Genomic DNA, 23,352 nt, shown 5'->3' with positions numbered 1-23,352 from the left:
TACGGCAAAGTGAATCAATTATATGTATACACACATCCTTCTTTTTTGGATTTCCTTCCCATTTAGGTCACCACAGCCCTGTGGTGACCTAAATGGGAAGGAAATTCAAAATATGGGGGCATTTTAAAGCTGGCTTTTGTGTCTTCAATATGCCCCTATCATTCTTTGAGCACTTCCTTTTTTTCTGCCACAAAAAGATCGTTCAGCCATAACTTGAGTTTCCCCTGCCCCAGACCTGTAATTAGCCATTTTTCCAAAGAGCTCTGGTTCCTTTTGGGCGGCGACTGGAATTCAGAAACAGAGTTACTAGGGTTCTTCATGCCTTCTAGAAGCATCCTTGCTTCTAGCCCTATACATGACAAAGTTAGGGAATATCTGTCTGTCCATCTGTATATCTAGCTACTTACTGACAACTATGAGATTCTATTGATGACATCATTTCCATTCTAATACCACAGTTTATATTTTAGTTTTCTCCCTTTCTATATTTGTACCTAAGTTCTCCAACAGTGAGAACTTCGGATCCTATGGTCCTTATAATAAGTATTTGATCAATCCCCTGTAAATAATCAGTCTCTCCTCCTGGCTACCACACCCTCCTACGTGGGGATGCTCCTTGCTGCCCTCTGGGAAGCTGACATCTCACCAGAACCGCCCTGGGCATCCCCCCTCCTCACAGCACTTGGGCTCCAGCACCCACCCTGGGGGCCTTGACTTTTGACCCCTCCCCACACAGGTGACTTGCTCTGCTCACTTAATGGCTTTAGCACTGAGTTGTTCAGGAAATAAAAAGCATTATTCTAGTCTCATAAATGAGTTGGGGAGCATATATTTTGCCACATTATGCAAGGACTAAATGTTTTTGAAGGTTTGGAAGAAATCCACGTGTGAAAGGCTCTGGGAATGGTGTTTTGGGTGGGTAGATTTTTAACTACTTATTTAGTATTAACAGTCTGTTCAGGTTTTCTCTTCAGATTAGTTTTGGTCACTTGTATTTTCTAGGACGTGTTCTTAGTATTCTCCTTTGATTTAAAATTTTAACTCTAATACACCTTCACCTACATCCACTTTTGCATTCATGTAAGTAGCTCTTTGCAGGAAACCTCCCTCAGCAGGAAGCCCCTTTCCTTGTCACTTCAGCAGAGCTATATTGTCACTATCCTTAAACCAGGCACTCTCATGCTCTACTCATCTCTGGCCCAAGTATACCTTTCAAATCTTTTGATCACACCATACTTTGCCTGACTTGTCAGTTCTTTCTGTAGATCAGATATGTAGAAATGAAGAGTAAATAATTAACCGATGACCAGATCTCCTCACCAGCTTCCCCTTCAGTAATCACAGGAACAAACTGTGTGAACAAGTTGACATCTAAAGAAAGATTACGAGGAATCGATGAGTCTGCACGCAGTGGGGGATGGTGACGACTCTGACACCCCCCCCACCCCCCATGAGTAACTGAGATGATTTTCCCTTTTCCCTTTAAAAACCTTCATGGCCAAGCAGAATCTTTGGAGGTGGTTTTCTGGGGGACACTGAGTCCACCATCTCCCCAGATTGCTGGCTTTCTGCCTAAAAGCAAGCTTCCTTTCTACCAACACTTGCCCCTTGGGGAGTGTTTTTTAAGTGATGAGCAGCCATACCTGAGTTTGGCAATGTTCACAGCATGATTTTTTACTTGCACTCTTTTTTTCCCCCTCAGAGCCAATTTTTCTAGGTGTTTTATTTAAGAATATTTTCAAGATACTTTCACTTTATTGATCTTCTTTATTGTTACCTTTTAAAACTATTATTTTCTGTTTTCTTTTACTTTCCTTGAGTTTATTCAGTGGCTCTTTTTCTTATTTCTTATTCTTAAGACTTAAGAATAGTCTATTGTTTTTTGGTTCTAATTCATTTAAAGCAATATATTTCCTTCTGTTTACAACTTTACTCACATTCCAGAAGTTCTAATGTGTAGTATGTTTGTTATATTCAGTTCTAAATACCTTCCAATATCTGTTATAATTTATCTTATGTCTATAATTTCAAATGAGTGATTTTAATTTTTCAAATATTTGGATTTTGAAGTACTCTCTTTTATTTTTGGTCTCTGACTTTTAAAAATTTCTTTGGGATAAAATGATCCATATAAAATCAAATTTAAAATATTTCTTAACCTATGCTCTGTGGTCAGTGTTTTATACCTTCCAAGTGACCTTAAAAAATATTAATCCTATATGTTTTTAACATGTTCATAGTATGTATATATTCTTACTAACTTTACTGCCTAATAAATCAATTTTTGAACAATGATAAAAAATCTCCCATTGTGGTTTTGTAAAATTCTTCTCATTATCTTTTGTTTTATATATTTTTAGGCTACATTTGCAAAGACTAAACAGGCTTAGCATTGTTGTATCTTCCTGATGAATTGTTTCTTTTGTATAACTACCCTCTTTATTGCTAATGATGCTTTTTGCCTTAAAGTCAAGTTAGTATTAACATATCTTCTCAGTTTCCTTCTTTTAAAATTTTTTAATGTTTTATTTTAGAAATTTCAAACATGTATAAAAATAGAAAAATGATGTAACAGGTTTCAATACATGGACAATCTTGTATTCCCACCCACTCCCCCACCTAGTCCAGACGATTTTTAAGCAAGTATCATTTATTAAATAATTTAATTTGCAAATATTTTGACATGTATCTCTTTAAGAAAAAGACTCTCAAATTTGAGGTCCCATGATGTTTCTATATGTATTGAGATGATATGTGTATATGTGTGTTTTCCCTTCAAAGTATTAATGTTGGGTATTATACCGATTGATTTTCTTATGTTGTACAACGCTTGCATTCCTGGAATAGATCCCACTTGATCATGGAATACAATCCAATTCTCTTCTAGTTTCTTTCTGTTTTGATTTTGGTCAGAGAAAGTACTTCCTATGATTTCAGTCTTTTAAAATTTACTGAGGATCTTGCCTCTGTATTTGTAAGTGATATTGAGCTACAGTTTTCTTGTAGTGTCTTTGTCTTGCTTTTGGCATCAAGGTAATGCTGGCCTCATGGAATGAGTTAGGAAACATTACCTCTCCTTTAATTTTTTGAAAGTGTTTGAGTAGGATCAGTGTTAAGTCTTTAAATGTTGAGAGAATTCACCAGTGAACCTATTTGGTCCTGGACTTTTCTTTGTTGGGAGATTTTTTTATTGCTGATTCAGTCTCTTTACTTGTTACAGATGTAATGAAATTTTCTGTTTCATCTTGAGTCAGTTTTGGTAATTTGTGTGTTTTTCAGAATTTATCCATTTCACTTGATTATCTAATTTGTTGATGTACAATTGTTCACAGCATGCTTTTTTTTTTAAATCTTTATTGGAGTATAATTGCTTCACAGTATTGTGCTAGTTTCTGCTGTACAACAAAGTGAACCAGCCTCACAGTATGCTTTTATACTCCTTTTAATTTCTGTAAGGTTGGTAGTAATTTCCTCACTTTTATTTCTTATTGTAGTTATTTGCATCTTCTCTCATTTTTCTTATTGACCCTAGCTAAAAGTTTGCCACTTTTATTGATATTTTCAAATATTTAGTTTTGTTGATTCTCTCTATTGCTTTTTACCCTCTATTTCGTTTATCTCTGCTCTAATCTCTATTGTTTCCCTCCTTCTGCTAGCTTTAATTTGCTGTTATTTTTCTAGTTTCTTACATTATAAAGTTAAACTGTTGATCTGAGCATCCTTTTTAACGTAGGTATTAAATGAGGCTGGAAATAGCCCTCTAAGACCTGGTTCTGCTGCACTGCATGAGTTTTGTTATGTTGTTTTTTTTCTTTGCTTTTTTTTTTTTTTTTTCATTTACTTCAAAGTTTTTACTAATTTTACTAGAGCTTTCTTCTTTGACCCATTGGTTATTAAGGAGTGTGATTCTCAACTTCCATGTATTTCCTCAGTTTGCAGTTTTTGCCTCTGTTATTGGTTTCTTGCTTCATTCTATTTTGATAACAGAAAGTACTTTGCACGATTTCAGTCTTTTAAAATGTATTGAGAATTATTTTATGTGCTAATGTATAGTCCATCCTAGAAAATGTTCCATGGGCACTTGACAACAATGTGTATTTTGCTCAAGTTATTGGAATGTTTTATGCATGCCTATAGGTCTAGTTGTTGTATAGTATTGTATGGTTTATAATACAGTTTGTCCTTATTTTCTTATTGTTAATTTCTGCCTAGATGAGTTTTTTTATTTTTATTTTCTAATTAAGTTTTATTGGAGTATAGTTGCTTTACAGTGTTGTATTAGTTTACTGTACAGCAAAATGAATCCCCTATACATATACATATATCCCCTCTTTTTTGGATTTCCTTCCCATTTAGGTCATCAAAGAGCATTGCGTAGAGTTCCCTGTGCTGTATAGTATGTTCTCATTAGTTGTCTATTTTATAAATAGTATCAATAGTATATATATATGTCAATCCCAATCTCCCAATTCTTCCCACTCCCCCTTTCCCTCTTGATTTCCATACATTTGTTCTCTATGTCTGTGTCTCTATTTCTGCTTTGCAAATAAGATCATCTATACCATTTTTCTAGATTCCACACATATGCATTAATATACTATACTTGTCTTTCTCTTTCTGACTTACTTCACTCTGTATGACACACTCGGTGCTAACTAGATGAATATTTTCAGACTTTATTTTTTTAGAGCCATTTTAGGTTCACAGCAAAATTGAGGAGAAAATACAGAGATTTCCCACATACCTCCTGCCCCCATACATAAACTCCCCTTGTTATCATCCTTACTCACCAGATGGTACAATTGCTACAACTGATAAACTGACATTGACGGATCATGGTCCCCCAAAGTCCACAGTTTACCTTAGGCTTTGTGCTTGGTGGTGTATGTTCTGTGGGTTTGGTCAAGTATATAATGCCATGTATGCCTTATTATAATATCATAAAGAGTAGTTTTCACTGCTCTAAAAGTCCTCTGTGCACTGTCTAGTCATCCCTCCCTGTACTCACCAGCTTGTAGCAACAATTGATCTTTTTTTCTGTATTCTAGTTTTGACTTTTCCAGAATGTCATATAGTTGGGATTATATGGGGTGCATCTTTTTCAGATTGGCTTCTTTCACTTAATAATATGCATCTAAGGTTCCTCTCTGTCTTTTCATGGCTTGATAGATAGCTCATTTCCTTTTAGCACTGAATAATATTTCACCATCTTGATGTACCACAGTTTATTTATGCATTCACCTACTAAAGGACATCTTGGTTGCTTCCAAGTTTTGGCAATTGTGAATGAAGCTGCTATAATATCCATGTGCGGGTTTTTGTGTGGACATATGTTTTCAACTCCTTTGGATAACTGCCAAGGAACATGGTTCCTGGATCAAACGGTTAAGAATATTTAGTTTTATAACTGCCAAACTGTCTTCCAAAGTGGCTGTACCATTTGCATTCCCACCAGTAATAAATGATAGTTCTTGTTGCTCCATGTCCTTACCAGAGTTCAACATTGTCAGTGTTCTGGAGTTTGGCCATTCTAACATGTGTGTAGTGTTATCTCATTGTTTTAATTTTAATTTCCTTGGTGATATATGATGTGAATGTCTTCATATGCTTACTAGCCATCTGTGTATTTTCTTTGGTGAGGCGTTTTCTAAAGTCTTTAGCCTTTTTTTTTTTTTTTTTTTGGTTACAAAGCAACAGTGTTAAATTGTTATGTTTCATGCCCAGTGACATATAGCCACCTGCCACGTAGCCACATGTATTATTTTTTGTGAGTCAGGGTATCTTACGTCATTCAGTTTAGCCCATTTTTTAATGGAGTTTTTTGTTTTCTTTGAGTTCTAAGAATTCTTTGTGTATTTTGGGTCCTTCATCAGATGTGACCTTTGCAATGACTTTTTTTTTGCAGAAATAGAAAAACCCATCCTAATATTCATATGGAATTTTAAGGGACACCCCCAATAACCAGAACATCCTCAAAAAGAACAAAGTTGGAGGTTTCACACTTCCTAATTTCAAAACTTATTTTAAAGCAATGGTAATCAAAATACTGTGGAACTGGCATTAAAGACAGACATGTAGACCAGTGAAATAGAATAAAGAGCTAAGAAATAAACCCTCACATATATGGCCAAGTGATTTTCAGCAAGGATGGCAAGACCATTCATTGGGAAAAAGACAGTCTTTTCAATAAATGGTGATAGGAAAACTGGATATCCACATGCAAAAGAATGAGGTTGGATCCCTACCTCACACCATATACAAAAATTAACTGAAAATGGCTCAAATGCCTAAATGTAAGCCCTAAAACTATATAAAACTCTTAGAAGAAAACAAGGGAAAGCTCTACACCATTGGAATGCAAAGTGATTTTTTTATTATGACACCAAAAGCACAGGTAGCAAAAGAAAAAGTAGATAAATTGAACATTATATAAATTTAAAACTTTTGTGCATCAAGGGACACAATCAACAGAGTGAAAAGGCAACCCACAGAATAGGAGAAAATATTTGAAAATCATATCTGATAGAGGATTAGTATCCAGAATATATAGGATTAGTATTCGGAATATATAAAGAACTCCCATAATTCAATATGAAAGCAGAAGAATTGAAAACTAGGCAAAGGACCTGAGTGAATAGACATTTCTCCAGAGAAGATATACAAATGACCAATGAGCACATAAAAAGATGCACAACATCACTAATCATTAGGAAAATGCAAAGCAAAACCACATGAGATACCATTTGACACCCTATTAGGATGGCTGTTATCACAAAAAACAGAAAATAACAAGTGTTGTTGAGGTTGTAGGAAAATTTGAACCCTTGAGCACTGTACATCAGAATGTAAAATGGTGCAGCCACTCTAGAAAACAGTATGATATTTCCTCCAAAAATTAAATATAGAGTTACCATATGATCCAGCATTTCCACGCCTGTGTATGTAACCAAAAGACTTAAAAGCAGTCAGTGGAACAAATATTTGTACACCCACGTTCATAGCTGCATCATTCACAATAGCCAAAAAGTGGAAGCAACCTAATTGTCTATCGACAGATGGATAGGTAAAGAAAATGTGGTATATACATGAGTATTATTCAGCCTTAGAAAGGATGGAAATTCTGACACATGCTCCAACATGTATGAAACTTGAGGACATTATACTAAGTGAGATAACCTAGTCACAAAAAGACAAATCCCTATGATTCTACTTATATGAGATCCTTAGAATAGTCAAGTTCATGGAGATGGAAAGTAGAACGGTGGTTGCCAGGGTCTGAGGGGAACAGTGAATGAGGATTAAATGAATAGTGAATTGTCTATTGGATATGGAGCTTCAGTTTGGGAAGGCAAAAAAGTTCTGGAAACGGATGGTGGTGATGGTTGCACACCAGTGTGAATGTACTTAATGCCACTGACCTGCACACCTAAAAGTTGCTAAGTTGGTAAATTTCATGTCATGTATATTTTATCACAATAAAACAAATTATAAAAACATGGTAAAATTTTGTCATGTATATTTTGCCACTATTTAAAAAAAACAAAACTGTAAACATGAAAAAAGAACCTATTGTCTTTTTTCTTCCTTGACTTCCTAGCATCATTTATAGTGTTGAGCCCTCCCTGTATCTCAAAATACTTGGTCTGCTTTCTTGACTTCTTCACAAATTTGTTCTCCCAGTGTTTTCAACAATTATTTTTAAACTCCATTTTGAAACTCTTCAGACCAGTTTATTTATATATGATTTGAGTGGTAATATGGTACTATTGCAACTTCTAATATAAAAAAGTAATGCTGACCCTTTCTGTGCAGCTAAGCCTTCCCACAGGATGCTGTTAAGGATCCACAGCTGCTAAAATCATTGCTGAAATATTACTAACATGAACCTGAAATAGTCCCTAGATGAATGAAATATCCTCTTTTGTTTTCTGTCCTATATGTATATTAAAAAATTTCTGCTTTGTTTGGTGGAGATGCATTACATTTATGGTAACAAATGGCAATACCAATTTTTTCCTACATTTGATTTAGCCAAAGGTTTTTTAGGCATTAACAGAAATATTAAGACCTTCTCACTTTTACACATTGCTAGTAGGAATGATAAATGGTAACACTTCTATGATGGTGAATTTGACAGTATCTAGAAGAAGTAAATATTCACTTATCTTTTGGTCCAGCAATCCTACTTGTAAGAGTATATCCGATAACCATATTGGCAACCATTTAAAAGGTGTATGAATAAGGCTGTTGCAACACTATTTACAGTAAATAGTAAAAGACCAAAACGACCCAGATGTCCATCAGTAGGCACCTGGTTGAATAAACTATGGAACATCTATGTAGTGAAGAACTAGACATCTATAGAAAGGAAGGAGTATTTCTGTGTAGTCCTATTTAGTGCTTTTCATGATGTTAAGTGAAAAAAAGTAGATTGAGAAAATGTGTGTTGTATGCTACTATTAGCCTTTACTAAAAACCAAATAATGGAAGGATTAAAATGTGAAATTTAAAAATAAATGTTTATCGGGAATTCCCTGGCAGTCCAGTGGTTAGGACCCTGTCCTTTCACTGATGAGGGCCCAGGTTCAGTCCCTGGTCAGGGAACTAAGATCCCATGAGCTGTGAAGCGCAGCCAAAAAAGAAAAAGAAAATGTTACCTATAAGAGAAGGGAGGGAATAGAATGGATGAGGGATGAGTTAGAATAAAAGCTAGACTTATTTGAAACTCTTTTATCGTTTTGACTTTAGGATCCTTTTATATAATTACAAACCAAACAAAATTTAGAAAACCATCCCTAAGAATAAAAATGAAACAAATGAACCTAGGTTCGCAGTCAGTAGCCTAATCGCACATAAGGGAACCACAGTGACTCTACAACACCATAATTTAGCTACTTATTCCTGGTAGAATGTACTCTAAGGATAAAAGGAAATAGAAAAATCTTGAACTGTTTTTGATAATCAAGTTTTTGGTAGTAGCATTAGCATTGTTATTTTGAGACTATTGTGTGGGTATCATGAGGTTAAATCAAATGGTTAATTATAATGAGAAGTAAGGTTTTTTGCACAGTTGAAAGGAGATAGAGATGTAAGGTTGATATGATTAGGTAAAAAAAAACGAACAAATTATAGCTGTGAAATTGAATCCAAGACTGCAGTATATACACACGACATATTATATCTAAAAACTGAAAATGTTTAAAACAAAGCCCATCCAAGTAGCAAGAGCACCTCAGTCATGAAAATTATGTTATCTAAATACCGTTCTCTTTGAAAGGAACCAGGGCTTACTGGAGAAATGGCTGATTCCAGGACTGGGGCAAGAAATGTGTATGATGATCCTGGAATAAGATAGCTTTCAAAGTAAACTAGAACCGTGTCAACTTGAATTGAGTCTCTTTTGCTAATGACTCCAGTGATTGAAACATACCAAGTATGTTTAAGTTTATTGTTCATAATGACTCAAATACACACACACACACACGCACACACACACACACACACACACACGCTATTTGAAGGATGCTAGGGACCCAACTCATTTTTTAAAAAATAAAATCATGTCAAAGATTGTACTTGACTCATTTGTTAATGAAGGAACCAGTAGGATGTTACTACCCGTTTAAAAGAGAATTCACACCATGTGCACACATAGGCAATCGGGAATGCGGAAGTGAATTTACAAATAAATGTAAAAGTGGTCAGCATCCGTGGAGGGATAATCACTGCATCCCACCAGACAAAATTCACTTATGTTTCTAGTCTCAAAAATCACTGCATTACTATGAGTATTCTACAATTTACAGAGTTGTAAAGTAACTTGATGATAAAAGCTAAAGTAACTCAGAAAGGTGCACTAGACAAGATATCCAGACATTTTTTTTTCGAATTTCAAAGTCTTTCACAAGAATTCATGACACTCTCCCCCTTCTTGATCATATTTTTTGTAAGTTTTGTTTCATTAGATTTAAGTGTGGCAAGAGTATTAACTAACCACATAGGCTTGAGTTTATTTTGCAAGTTTAGCAATATATCAACTAATTATTTTGAAATCTGGAAGATGAATGGAAAGAATCTAACATATCCTTTTCCTACATGAACTGTACGCTAGCACAGCAAAACAGTTGGTCAGTAAAGTCTCCTTCTATATCTTGATTCCTACGAATAAAGAGAATAGAAATGATGGAGTTAGACTAGCACTGTTTTGGAAACCCCAATAAATGAATTAAGCTAAGCAAACATGAAAAATGGCTGCTAAGATCACAGAGAGATATTATTTACCTTCTATTAGTCTGAATTTGATCAAAGCTCTGGATCTAATCATGAAATTACAAAAGTTACAGAAGATGGAGAAATATTAAGTGATAGGAGGAGACAAGCAAAGCTTAGGCTGTAGGAAACTCTGTAGGACAGATGAACAGATTTCAAGGAAGAAAAATAATGGAAGGAAAAACCCATTAATTTAAAGATATCTAAAATTCAGAACAACCAGCTGCACTGTATGGAACTCCTTTGTATCCTGTGTCACCTGATTCAAACAAAGTATGAAGAAAATCTGAATTAAGGAAGTGTGAACTCTAAATATTTGATATTAATGAATTATTAATTGCTATAGCTGTGATGGTAGTATTTTATGTTTTCAAAATGAGTCATTATTTTAGAAATATACACTGAAATATTTAGGGATGGAATCACATAATGTCTAATATTTGCTGCAAAATAATTTGGAGGGGAGAGGGTATAAGTAATAAAACTGACCATGAGTGGATTAATCACCCATGAGGCTGGGTGATGGGTATGTGGGGCTTGGTTATACTGTTTTCTCTAGCTTCGCGTATTATGAAATTTTCCATAATAACAAATGAAAGACATAAAGACGTTCTAATAAATAAACTTCTTTCACTTGATTTTCTTTAGTAATTTATAACATTATTTTTGAGACTATATAACACCATTTTGAGGCTATAGAATGCATAGTATTTTCAAATTTAGCCTCTAAAATATTTTACAATATATTTCAAATAAAATCATGGTTGCTGGGTATGGCTTTTCAGAGACTTCACCTTTTCTATTTGATTTAAGGTAATATGAATTTGAAATTTTAATAAATAATACTCTCCTTGAAAACATAGAAATGTTATTCATGTAATTACTGGATCACCTGAAAGCTTTTTGAAAGCCAAATAATTTTTCCTTCGAGTCTTTCCAAGTGAATAATCAATTTCTTGTTTGGTTTGTTTCCAGATAACCTTTTTCATGCTGCTCTCTGCAGTGTGTGTGATGCTGAATTTGGCTGGTTCAATTCTCTCCTGTCAGAATGCTCAGCTAGTCAACTCCCTAGAAGGCTGTCAGTTGGTGAGTAATAAAATGCTAGACCTTTTGATAAAGGTCATAGGCTTTGATTTTGCATGAAAGTAATTTCAAAAATAATTTTATTGTCTCCTTGGATTTATTCTGATGTTTTAGAGTTGTTTAAGGAATTAACATTAAGTTGATTCATTTCTAAAAATTCTACCAAATTAAAATTTGTTCTACTCGTAAATCAGTTACTAATTAGTGTAGCAGTGTTTTAGAATAAATGTCTTTAGTAATGATTATGTTTTAATGTTTGCTGCATTGATTTTTCTCTCCACTGAATTTTTAAAAATCAATTTTGTAAGTCGATTTTAAGTGCAGAGATACATATAAGCTTGATAATGAGTGCATCCACACAATTTAGTTCTCATTTTTCAATTAAAAAAGAGAATTACCTTTTCAATCTAGGAGAATTGTAGATGGTGTGCTGTGGACATGGGAGGGGTCATATTTTGGTTTGTTGAATGGAACCATCATTCCTTATCATGACTTGGCTCCTGGGTAACACATGTGTGTGCCTGGCGCAGAAATCAGTGTCCCATGAGATTCAGTACAGGTACAGCGTGACCCCTGATGTGACCCTGGCTGCTGGGTATGGGTGCGTTGGTGTTTGTTGCTTTAACTTGGAGACTACACAGGGCTACCTTTTAGAGCCACGCCCCTCACTTGCCAGCCTGTGGCCATCATTTCTGAGAGGCCAGGGGCTAAGCTGAACTAGCTGAAGCTTTTCTGTGGCAGGGCTGTGCCTGCATGTCTTGTGGCCACGCCGTCGGGTTCGAAGGGGAGCTGCTGTCCTTTACATTCCTCATCTGCCAAGGCCACCCGTCTAGTGTAAGGACATCTTGTTGTCCTGTCCAGTCACTTTGACTGAAACTATCAAAATAACATTAGATACTAATGGTATTTCATCGTCTACTTCTTGTTCCTGAGTTTAACTAGAAGCCCTTGATGTCACTGTCAGGCATGATGCTGAGAGATGGTTTCAGATAGCTATTTCATGATGTTAAGGTGATAAAGTTAAGGTGATAAAGTTCATATTTTACTAATAGTCTTTAAAAAAGAAAATGAAGTTTAAATATCATCAAAGAGGGTTTTTTTGAGATCTGTTGTATATATATATTTTTTACTTTGAACCATTGGTATGATAGTTTATATTAATTGATTCTCAGGATTAAGCTACATAGAACATAGCTGGAATGAAATCTCCATAGTCAAAAAAATTTGTATAAAGAACTTTTTGAATGTATATCTTACTCTCAGTGAAAATGAACTTGGCTTGTGCTTAATTTCACATTGTATAAAACTCTAAATTAATTTTGTATGGTTTTTAAGTTCTATGAAGAAATTCATTTGAAACAAATGTAGTAAATGATAAAAAATTTTAAATATGAAAACTATGATAGGCGTACAATTAGGGAAGTGGAAATAGGTCATGAAAACTAATCTCTGTGTGCCCTCCAAAAGTAAATAATGTAACTTCTAAAATTTAATAACCTGAAATTTCCTTTCTGATCATCCTTTTTACCTTCTAAAGATTTAGATGCCTGAATCCTATATCGTAGACATTTTAGCAGACAGATTCTGTTATTTTCCTCAAGTTAAATAATGTATGTGTCTGAGTGACAATTATCATAGAAACAAACTTTTGCCCGTTAAAATGCCTCAATGTGATTTACACACAGTAAGCACTAAATAATAGGGGTTGAACTGAATTATCCCCACTTTCTGCTCAGAGACTAATGTCTCTTGGAGTCATGATAGAGAATTAAAGACCTATATTGTAACCAAAAATACTCACAGAAAACCTACGATTGATCCATAGCTGCTTTATTAATCAAGCTGGCTACAAAGGGCTTTCTTGTTGTTGTACTTTATTTTGGAGATGAATAGGGTAGGGACAGCACACTTCAATTTTGAAGTTGTTTGAAACCTGAAAGAAATGTGGAATTTCATATTACATGACAGCAGTAACGTCCAAGCCCTGATGGTTACCATTCGGATATATAATTATATGAATATCCTGTATGTATGAATTTACTGGAGAACATTGTGACAGTGGCCAAGAAGACCCTAACTACTCAGTATGGAATTGACTTCTTGCTGCCACGCTTCCTTCCTCAATTTTTTTGAAATAAAAAGGGGTTTTGTTTGTGTTTTTGTTTTTAAGCTAGCTTGGTATGAACAGCCTTTAGTTGAAGCAGACTCTGGTTCTGTCCTTGATTCAGTCTTTTAAAATATTACTAGATGCTATCTGCTGATTTGTTTATGATTTTTCATCTGTTTTCATAAATGCAATTAATTTATAGCTTTCATTTTTCTCCTTCCCTTTCATATTTTATTTCATGATGATCATATTTCATAGAAATTATATTTCATAAAAATCAGTTAAGAAACTTCAATCTAAGGAATTTTTTGTTCCTTGATGGGTACTGGCACGCAAATGCCTAAATCTCTGGACCTAGAACTATTTTATTTAAAAAGTTATTAGGCATAATTTTCTATTCTTCCATCTTTTTTCCTATTTCTTTCTCAGCTTTTGAACCACTTTTGACAATGCCTATGTTATTAACATTTTTTCATTGTATTGGCCTTTTCACATTTTAATATGAAGTAATGCATTGAATTGTCTTTAAAATATCTATAGTAACATTATGTTCTTATTTATTTTATTTGTATTCACACCATTTTATATTTCTCTTCCTTTCTTGATGAGTTTGGCCAGAAATGTGTTTGTTTTATTTGTCTGAAAATTTACAGTACCAAAAAATGTATCCATTGTAAAATTCCAAAAATACTGAAGTGTAAAATTTTTAACTCCCCCATGTCAGCATGTACCCTTATGGAAATTTCTGTATGTAAAAATAGAGAAATAGCCTCAGATCTAGTCCATCCTTTTAACTCCTGTGTTACATTCTGTGGATGCAAATTCTACACACTAATTCACAGGTCCCCAACTGCAGGGCCGTTAAGTGGTCTCTTCTCATGTCACAAATAATGCTGGAGCTAATTGTCTTACAAATAAATCTGTGGACACGCTTGTGTGTGTCTATTAATGGCACAAAGAGCAAATGCATTAAAATGTTGATAGCTACTGCCTTCCAGAAAGGTTTGTACTCACGATCCTTTCTGCCTGTGATCCCTGTAGGCGAACAGGTCCAACCCTTGCCAAGTTAGATGCCACCAAGGTTTGCCAACCTGAAGGATGAAAAATTGCACTCTCACTATTTTTTAATTTGCTCCCCATGGTCATCAGTGAGGTGGAGTTATTTTTAATAGAAGCAGAATTGAATGTAGAGGTAAACTGGGAAAAAACTGAGATCTTTATCATATTAAGTCTTTTGAGTTAGGACCAGGTTATATCTCTTCCAGCCTTCAGGGAAGTCTCCCAGCCTTTTTCATTAAGTGCTTAAACATTTTCTACTAATTCCTAGTTTGTTTGCAGTTTTTGATGCTAATGTCAGTGGTATTTTTCTTCACTATATTTTATCATTGGTTATGTAAGCTATTGATTTTTTATTTAAACTTTTCATTTTGAAATAACTGTAGTTTCACACAGAGAAATAATACAGAGAAATCTATGTAGCTTTTACCCAGTTTTCCCCAATGGTAACATCTTGCAGAAGCATCATATAATATCTTACTGGGATATTGACAATGATGTAGTCAAGATACAGAACATTTCCACCACCATAAAGGTCCCTCCTGTTGCTTTTATTATAGCCACAGTTACTTCCTTTCTGCCCCCACTCCCTCTTTCACTCCTGGTGATCACTAGTCTACTAGAACACTCCATTTCTCTTTTTCTTCATTTCTAAAATGTTGTATAAGTGGAATCGTACAATATATAGGCTTTTGGAACTGGCTCTCTTCACTCAGCACAATTCTCTGCACATTTATCCAGGCTGTTGCACATCCTGATAGTTTCTTGCTGTTTGTTCCATGGAGCGGTGTTGCACTGATTGGATGGACCCATTTGTTTAACTGTTAACCTGTGGAAGGACAGCTGAACTAATTCCAGCTTCTGACTATTATGAATAAAGCTGCCGTGAACATTCATGTACAGGTTTCTGTGTGAACATCAGTTTTCACTTCTTTGAAATGAATGCCCAGGAGTGTGGTTGCCAGTTGTATGGTAGGTACCACACTGTTCTGCAGATTGTCTGTACTGTTTGACATTCCCACCAGTAATGTACTAAGAATCCAGTTTCTCTGCATGTTCATCAGCATTTGCTTTTGTCACTTTTTTTTACTTTAGTCATTCTCATAGCATACAGTGATGTCTTATTGTGGTTTTAATTTGTGTCAAATCAATGATGTTGAGCATCTTTTCATGTACTTCATTGCTATGTGTATATCCTCTTTGGTGAAATGTCTGTTCATGTCTTTTGCTTATTTTCTTTCCTCCTTAATTTTTTCTGTTGAGTTTTGAGAGTTCTTTATATTCTAGATATTACTAATTTGTTATCCCTGTCTGTAGTTTGTCTTTTCATCCTCTTTATGGTCTTTGGCAAATTTTAAAAATTTGATGAAGTTTAATTTATCAATTGATGCTTTTATGGATCACAGTTTTGGTGTCAAATCCAAGAATTCTTTGCCTATCCCTAAATCTTGATTATTTTCTTGTATATGAGGGTGGGGGCAGGGGGAGTTCCAGTTCTCCAGGAGTCCTCCATTGAGACCTCCCTGGCTGGGAAGGGTAGACGTTACTGCTCCCCAAGTGGCTTGTGCTCCGTGGGGCGGGAAGGTGTCCTCATCACTGCTGGGCGGTGCTGACAGGCCTGACTCACCAGCCTACCTGGGAGTGGCGGGGAGGGCCTCCTTAATGCTGTGGGTAGGTGGAAGCGCAGGCTCCCCGTGTGGTCTCCTTCAACACCATGGAATTTGGGAGGCTCTGAGTTTTCCTCTCCAAGTCTGGGATATAGGAAGCAAAACCAAAAAACCCCCAGGAAACTCACCACTGTGCCCTTCCCTGGGTCCTGAGGTCCATAACCAGCCTGTCTTCTTTTTACTTTCTGGAGTCTTTTAATGTGTGTTTTATATACAGTGTCCAGTGTTTTCAGTTGTACTCAGAAGAGTAGGGAAAAGTACATCTCCTCTATATGTTTCCAGAAGCCAAAATGCTATTGATTTTTGTGTATTTTGTGTGTTGAAATTTTTTGTAGCCAGGTGTACAGCATAATGATTTTTAAAAAATTTTTATTGGAGTACAGTTGATTTACAATGCTGTGTTAGTTTCTGCTGTACAGCAGAGTGAATCAGTTATACATATACACATATCAGCTCTTTCTTTTAGCTTCTTTCCCTATACAGCATAACGGTTTGACTTACATCATGAAATGATCATCACAATAAGTTTCGTGAACATCCATCATCTCATAGAGATATAAAATTTAAAAAAGAGAAAAAAAATGTTTTTCCTTGTGGTGAGAACTTTTTGGATTTACTCTCTTAACAATTTTCATATATAACATACAGCAGTGTTACTTATATTTACCTTATTGTACACGACATTTATCTCATACCTGGAACTTTGTACCCTTTGACCACCTTCTTCCATTTCCCCCTCGCCGCACCCCTACCTCTGTAACCACAAATCTGATCTATTTTTCTATGAGTTGTTAGTTTTTGAAGTATAATTGACCTGCAACACTGTGTTAATTCCTGTTACACCACATAGTGATTTGATATTTCCATACATTTCAAAATGATCACCAAGCCTAGTTATGTTACCATACAAAGATACTACATACTGACTGTTCCCCACACCATACATTTTATATCTGAGACTCATCTGTTTCGCAGCTGGAAGTTTGTCCCTCTTCATCTCTCTCCTCCCCTCATCACCCCTCCCCTGTGGTAGTCACCTGTTTGTTCTCCATAACTGTAACTGTTTCTGTTTTACGTTTGTTCATTTGTCTTGTTTTATAGATTCCACATGTAAGTGAAATCATACCATGTTTATCTTTCTCTGTCTTACTTAGCAATACGCTTTTAACCTAATCCCTGACTGAGCTTCATAGAAGGACATACAATGGGAGACACAGCAGGGAGGAGGCCCAGCATCTCCACCCGCCCATCACCCACCACGGCTGCTCTCCTGTCACAGAAGAGGTGCCTGTGGGCTACCCGACACAAAAGCCAAAGCCTGTTTTCAAACAGGTGTTTTTAGAGCATCTTCGTTTTCACTGAGACCCAAGGGCTGCGTGCCAGCACACAGCTCCCGTGATCTGGGCACACTTCCATGGGACAAGCGAGGCATTTCCATGTTGTTCTGTGGTCTCTAAGAAAGCAGTGACATAGTGCAGAACTTTGTCATTCTTTCACGGGAATCTGGACCAGCCCAGGCCATGGGTTACCCTTTATTTATGTTGAGGGTTTGCAGGGGAAAGGGCTGACTAATAACAGCCCTTTTTTATACCCTTGCTTATTCCTGACTTTTATAGGATGGAGAGTGACGAGGATTGACTTGATGGGTCACCATTTAGTGTAGTTTTCACTGTCTACTTCCCAGAGGGGCCCTTATTAACTTAAGGCATTTCCTTCTAGCCTTTCTTTTTTTTTTTTAACTAACTTTATTTACACTTTTTTTCGGTCGCACTGCATAACTTTTAGAATCTTAGCTCCCCAACCAGTGCTCAAACCTAGGCTCCTGCCATGAAAGCACCAAGTCCTAACCACTGGACCATCAGGGAATTCCCTAGCCTGACTTTTTTTTTAAATCAAGAATGCATGTAAGTTTTACCATTCTCTTTTCAACATCTGTGAAGATGATCATACAGCTTTCCTCTTTAGTTTATTAATGTAGTGATTTGTAATAATAGACTTCCTAATGCTGAACTGCCTTTGTGTTACAGATATAGGCCCTCCTTGGTCCAGGAGCATTTAAGGCATACATATTATGTTGCATTTGAGTTGCTGATATTTTATTTAAGAGTTTGGTGTCTAAATTCATAAATGAGATTGACCTACACTTTACCTTTTGGTACTCTCTTGTGCAATTTTTGTATCAGAGTTATTCTTACTGTACAGAATGAACTTGGAAGCATTTGGTTTGCTTCATAATCTGAAATAGTGCAAATAACCTAGGAGTTATCTGGGTTTGTTGCACTTGGGAGAATTGATTTGGGTGCTTAAATTTTTTTTTTCTTTGGGGAAACATTTTGGGGTGATGAAAATGTCCTAAACTTGACTGTAGCTACATAACACTGTCAAGATACTAAATACTATGAATTGCACACTTTAGATAGGTAAATTATATCTCAGTGAAGCTGTTAGAATTTTTAAAGCCTTTTCTTTGATTGCTAAGTCTTCTCTTATTTCTAATGTTAAATTCTGTTTTCTCTCCATTGATTTAAAGTTTATCTGTTAGTTAGGAAACAGCTGTTTGTTTTATTTATCAAGATTACTCTTTTGGGGGACTTCCCTGGCGGTCCAGTGGTTAAGACTCAGTGTTTCCACTGCAAGGGGCACAGGTTTGATCCCTGGTTGGGGAACTAAGATCCTACATGCCATACAATGCAGCCAAAAAAAAAAAAAAAAAAAAAAACTACTCTTTTTCTTTTTGAGTTGTTTCGGTGATGATGCTTTATTTTATTAACCCCTTCTACTTTTACAAGGAATATTTTGTTCATTTTCTACTTATAGTTGAATGACGGTAGTACCTCTGCACAGGTTTTCCTGCAGGTACCATATACTCTCATTGAGTTAATTCTAAATACTCTGTCATTTTGTTTTTGCTTTGCTCTTTAAACATTACTTAAATTGATGTTCTTAACTTTCTAGGTGGCTACATTTTAGCTTCTTTTTTGTTATCCTCTTACTGTTAATTTCTAATTTTATTGCATGAGAGCATGTGGCCTCTAATTTCCACTTTTTACGTTCTATTAAAAATTTAAATTCATACAGGAATAGTTTTTGGATGTGTTTTGTGGGAACCAAACTTGGGTCCACTCACCCGCACACAGTAAAGCCAATCTACTGACACCAGCTTGTGGTGAAGGCAAGTCCAGTGTGGACTGCAGGGCACCCAGGCAAGGAGAATAGGCAGCTCATGCTCAAAAGACTCAAACTCCCAGATGGCTTTCAGGGAAGCAGTTTTAAAAGTTGTGTGAGGGAGGGGGCTGCAGGGTATGTGATCAGCTCGTGCACAGTTCTTGGATTGATTGGCATCAAGGTGAAGCTTTGAGCACCACCCATCTTCTGGTTTCAGTCTGGGGTCTCTGTGCTTGCGGTCAGCTGTTTTCACCTGGTGGGGGTCTGCTTCCTGTAACAACAGCCTAGGAATGTTTCAGACCTTTATTTGTATCTCAGGGAACTGGGAGGGTAGGGACCCTGCTATGTGGCTGGTTTATAGACTAAATTGTTACCAGTTTCCCAACTACTTTTTGTTTCTCCATCTTCATGTTTCCTAATCAGTCACTCTGGAGCAGCCCTTTGAGACTCAGGGGAGGTCTGAGAGACTAAAGCAAAGCCTTTCATTTCAAGGACAGGGTCTCAGGGCTTGTACTCAGTTGTGTCTTTGATACTCCTCAACCTTGAGGGTGACAGGGTTCAGGAAAAGAAAGGGAGTAACATTTTGGATGGAGAGGTTAATCCTACACTTGGCAGAGGAACTCAGTTTTAGGGAGACAGTTTCACGCAGAGAGAGAGCTTCTTAAATATAAATTAGTTGTGTGCTTCCATTTCATTGCACACACAATACAGTGCCGCCCTCCTGTAGACTGTACTCCCTGCTCTGTCCTGGCCCCTCCTGCTTGGCCATCCTTCCCTGGTGAACCCCTCCCTCACCCCTCCCTCCCAGCCTCCCTTCTTCCCCTTGGCCTCTCCGCACTTCCTTATCCCACCAGCTTCCTGTGGTGCCCTTGGTATCCCTCCACCCATTCCTTCCAGCTCACCCTCCACTGGATTCTCCCACCCCTCCGCCCAGCCTCCTGTGGTACAGCCCCTACCCCACTGCTGCCTGCCCCCCAGCTTCCCACTTTGCCCCTCTGCACCCCCCACTTCTGCCTCACCAGACATCAGAATCCCAGGCTCTTTCTGACCCTGGGCAGCTCCTAGCCTCAGCCTCCTGCAGGTGGTTCCTTCCCATCCTCCAGGTTCCAGAGTAGGTGGTACTATTACTGACCAGGGATCTTGGCTTCCTTAATAAAAATTGATCAGAGGCCAGAAAAGAAATTCAGGCACGGCTTTATTGGGGCTCTTACTGCAGCAGGGGGAGGGAGAACAAGTAATAAGTTCATTGGCGGGGGGGGGGGGGGGGGGGGAGCGGGGGCAGCTGGGCTTTTGCTCCCAGCTCTTCAAAAGTGACAGTTGAGCCTTTTGGTCTTCTTGTATCTTGTTGTCCATTATTTTCCCCAACTGCTCATGCATACAGTTATTTTTACTCCCTTATAGTTTCTTTGTATTTTGTTGCTTGTCCGGATGCGAGCACTGCAGCAAAGTGTCCCAGGTCCCAGGTCCTAGCCTGTCTCAGTACCTCTGTGGAAGGACCTCGCCTCATCCCTATCGAAGAGGCTCCCGGCCGCTGTTGTTCTCTTGGCAATCCATCAGTTTTCCTCCAAGTACTGGCATTTCCCATCGTGTCCCACTTGGCACAGCCCTACAAGGGACAAGGCCACATCCAGGGCCGGGTGCCATCCTGGCTCAGATTGCCTGTGAGTGGATCAACAAGTGTATCCCAGGGGTTCTTTTCGTAAGAGGCCCAGAGGAAGGTAAAAAATCACCTGGGGATTTTAAGTAAACATGCTATTTTAGGTTAATGACAATTAAAACCATTGTGGGTTTTCAAATGTCTTTTTAAATGCCGCATCATGTTTTGTTTAATTTAAGGCTGCTTGTACAATGAAATATTGCACAGCATCAAAAACTTGTTTAAAAATCTGTTTTCAATTATGACCTAATTCTTTCAATTCATCCTGCAAAAGTTTGGGATTTACTTTCACACTTTGCTTACAAAGTGTTTTTAAAATGAAAGCCTAACAGAATTCTCTTCCGATGCAGATCAATACAATATAATGCATCATGTGTTGATAAGTACATTGTCTTAAAGGAAAGATTCTGTTTTTTCATTCATTTTCCTTTTTTAATATGAAATAACAGACTAATAGAGTCTCATTGGAAAAGATGCAGGGAATACACAAATTGGAATAAAACTGGAAGTCTCTTACTCTCCATCTCCCACTCTCCCCATCACACCTGTGATCTCTTTAGGATGCGTTCAGACCCTCTTATATGTGTATATGTTCATGTACGTGTGGGTGTACACGTACATTCACAAACATATAGTTTTATTTTTAAACACGCTTATACTGTATACTTTTGTCTGTGGCATTTCGCCTTCTCAGTGATGTTATTTGAGACCTTACCGTGGAAGTATATACAGGGAGACCCTCATTCTTTTATAGGCAGCTGCATGTAATTCCTTATAGTCACTGTATTTACCTGCACTGAGAGAGGTTCAGGCCATCTCCGTTCTTTTGTTGTCACAGGCACGGCCACAGTGAACATGCATTCTTGTCCTTGTTTTTTATTTTAGTATAGTTGGGTAATAATTTTATTTTAAAGAAAACAAATATATCCTCTATCACCATCGTATTGTTACCTAAAGTTGGGTCCAGCTGTTTGCCACTCAAAAGCCAATACTTGAGAGACAAGGTTGATGGAAAGCAAAGTTTGCTTTGTTTCGGAGGCTGGCAACTGGGAGAGAAGGGGACTCATGTCCAGAGGGCAGTTCCCCCCCGGTGATCAGTGAGCAAGAGGTTTTGGGAGTTTCAGGGGTGTACAGGCAGAGGGGGCAGGGGGCAGTGGCCACATGCAGAAACAGCACAGTCAGCTCTAACAGTCATCTTGAAGTTGGTCATCGGTGGTCTGACCAGTGTCATCTTGATTATTTTTTAAGTACAGTTAATCATCAGTTCTGGGGTCGGTTTGTTCCCATTTCCTTGAGGCCAGTTCTCAGAACTGTGGCAGCGTATGTCATGGCTACAGTCTGGTCATCATGTAGTTAACTTCTTCCACCTGGTGGGGGTTTCAGTACCTATAAGACAGCTCACAGGAATGGCTCAAAATATTATCCATAGCCCTTGAGAAGGAACCAAAGGTCCTTGACTTTGCTTAATGACTAAACTATTATTATTTGGTCTTGTTTGACTGTTTTCCTTTGCTCCTGCATTTTCCCACTTCTCTGATTAAATTTATTCTTTGGCTAAAGTTCTTCTACAGACAAAAGGCAGGCTGAGAACATTTGGTGGGGGTGTCCTGGAAAGGCCCCATAGGGTCCTGCTCCATTTCAGTATGGAGTGAATTAAAATATTTGTCTTACTTGATATTGTGAAGAGTTAGAAATTTAGGTAGAAAATTTCATAAAATTATATGTTTAATTCATTTTGATATATGTTCTAACGAGATGGATATGTGCTTTTTAATATTTTCATACACAACTAATACTGCTGCGTGATGATGATGGTGAGGACTGAAAACTTCTCTGCACACCTACTGTGTACAAGGCACTGCTCTGAGCACGTTACATATGTTCATTCATTTACTCCTGACAACCCTGACTGACAGGTACTATTTTATCCCCACTTTACAAGTAAGGAAACTGAGGCCTTGCGAGTCAAGGAACTTTTCCAAAGTCATACAGCTGGCAGGTGTGGCATCAGATTCCAACCTTGCTCTTAACCATTAGGAAATTGTTAAATTTCTGGTTTTCATAGCACTTTTGAATTATACTAACAGTTAAAAGAGGAAAGGATGAGAAGCATGAGGTGGTGGAGGTAAAGAATACGTCTTGTTGCTTCTCGGTCAGAATCGATCTTTGACTTCATGGGGAGCGCTCTCCTGTATGGAGAGGAATTTCCAGGAACCTAAACTGTAGCTTATGTGCCACAACAAAGAGGTGTGAAAACAGCATCTGGTCTTGTAGGAAATGTGAGCCTTCCTTTCAGCCACGTCAGACATGTAACTGGGAGAAGTATCTTTCCCTGCAAGCAAACCATA

At 37.2% G+C, this 23,352-nt stretch overlaps 1 protein-coding gene across 2 annotated transcripts in view; it reads left to right on the top strand.

The window, feature by feature from the left end:
• ENTREP2 (endosomal transmembrane epsin interactor 2) overlaps positions 1-23,352 on the top strand; it is a 404,596-nt gene that overhangs the window by 288,099 nt on the left and 93,145 nt on the right. For both annotated transcript variants that reach the window (XM_057725225.1, XM_057725224.1), the window contains exon 3: positions 11,245-11,355. In XM_057725225.1, the coding sequence (XP_057581208.1) occupies positions 11,245-11,355 (111 nt within the window). The remainder of the gene's footprint in view (positions 1-11,244; positions 11,356-23,352) is intronic.

Source organism: Hippopotamus amphibius, chromosome 2 (genome assembly GCF_030028045.1).
Source record: "Hippopotamus amphibius kiboko isolate mHipAmp2 chromosome 2, mHipAmp2.hap2, whole genome shotgun sequence".
Lineage (NCBI taxonomy): Eukaryota > Metazoa > Chordata > Mammalia > Artiodactyla > Hippopotamidae > Hippopotamus > Hippopotamus amphibius.
The sequence above is the reverse complement of the archived record's forward strand: the minus strand, read 5'-3'. Positions and strand labels throughout refer to the sequence as shown.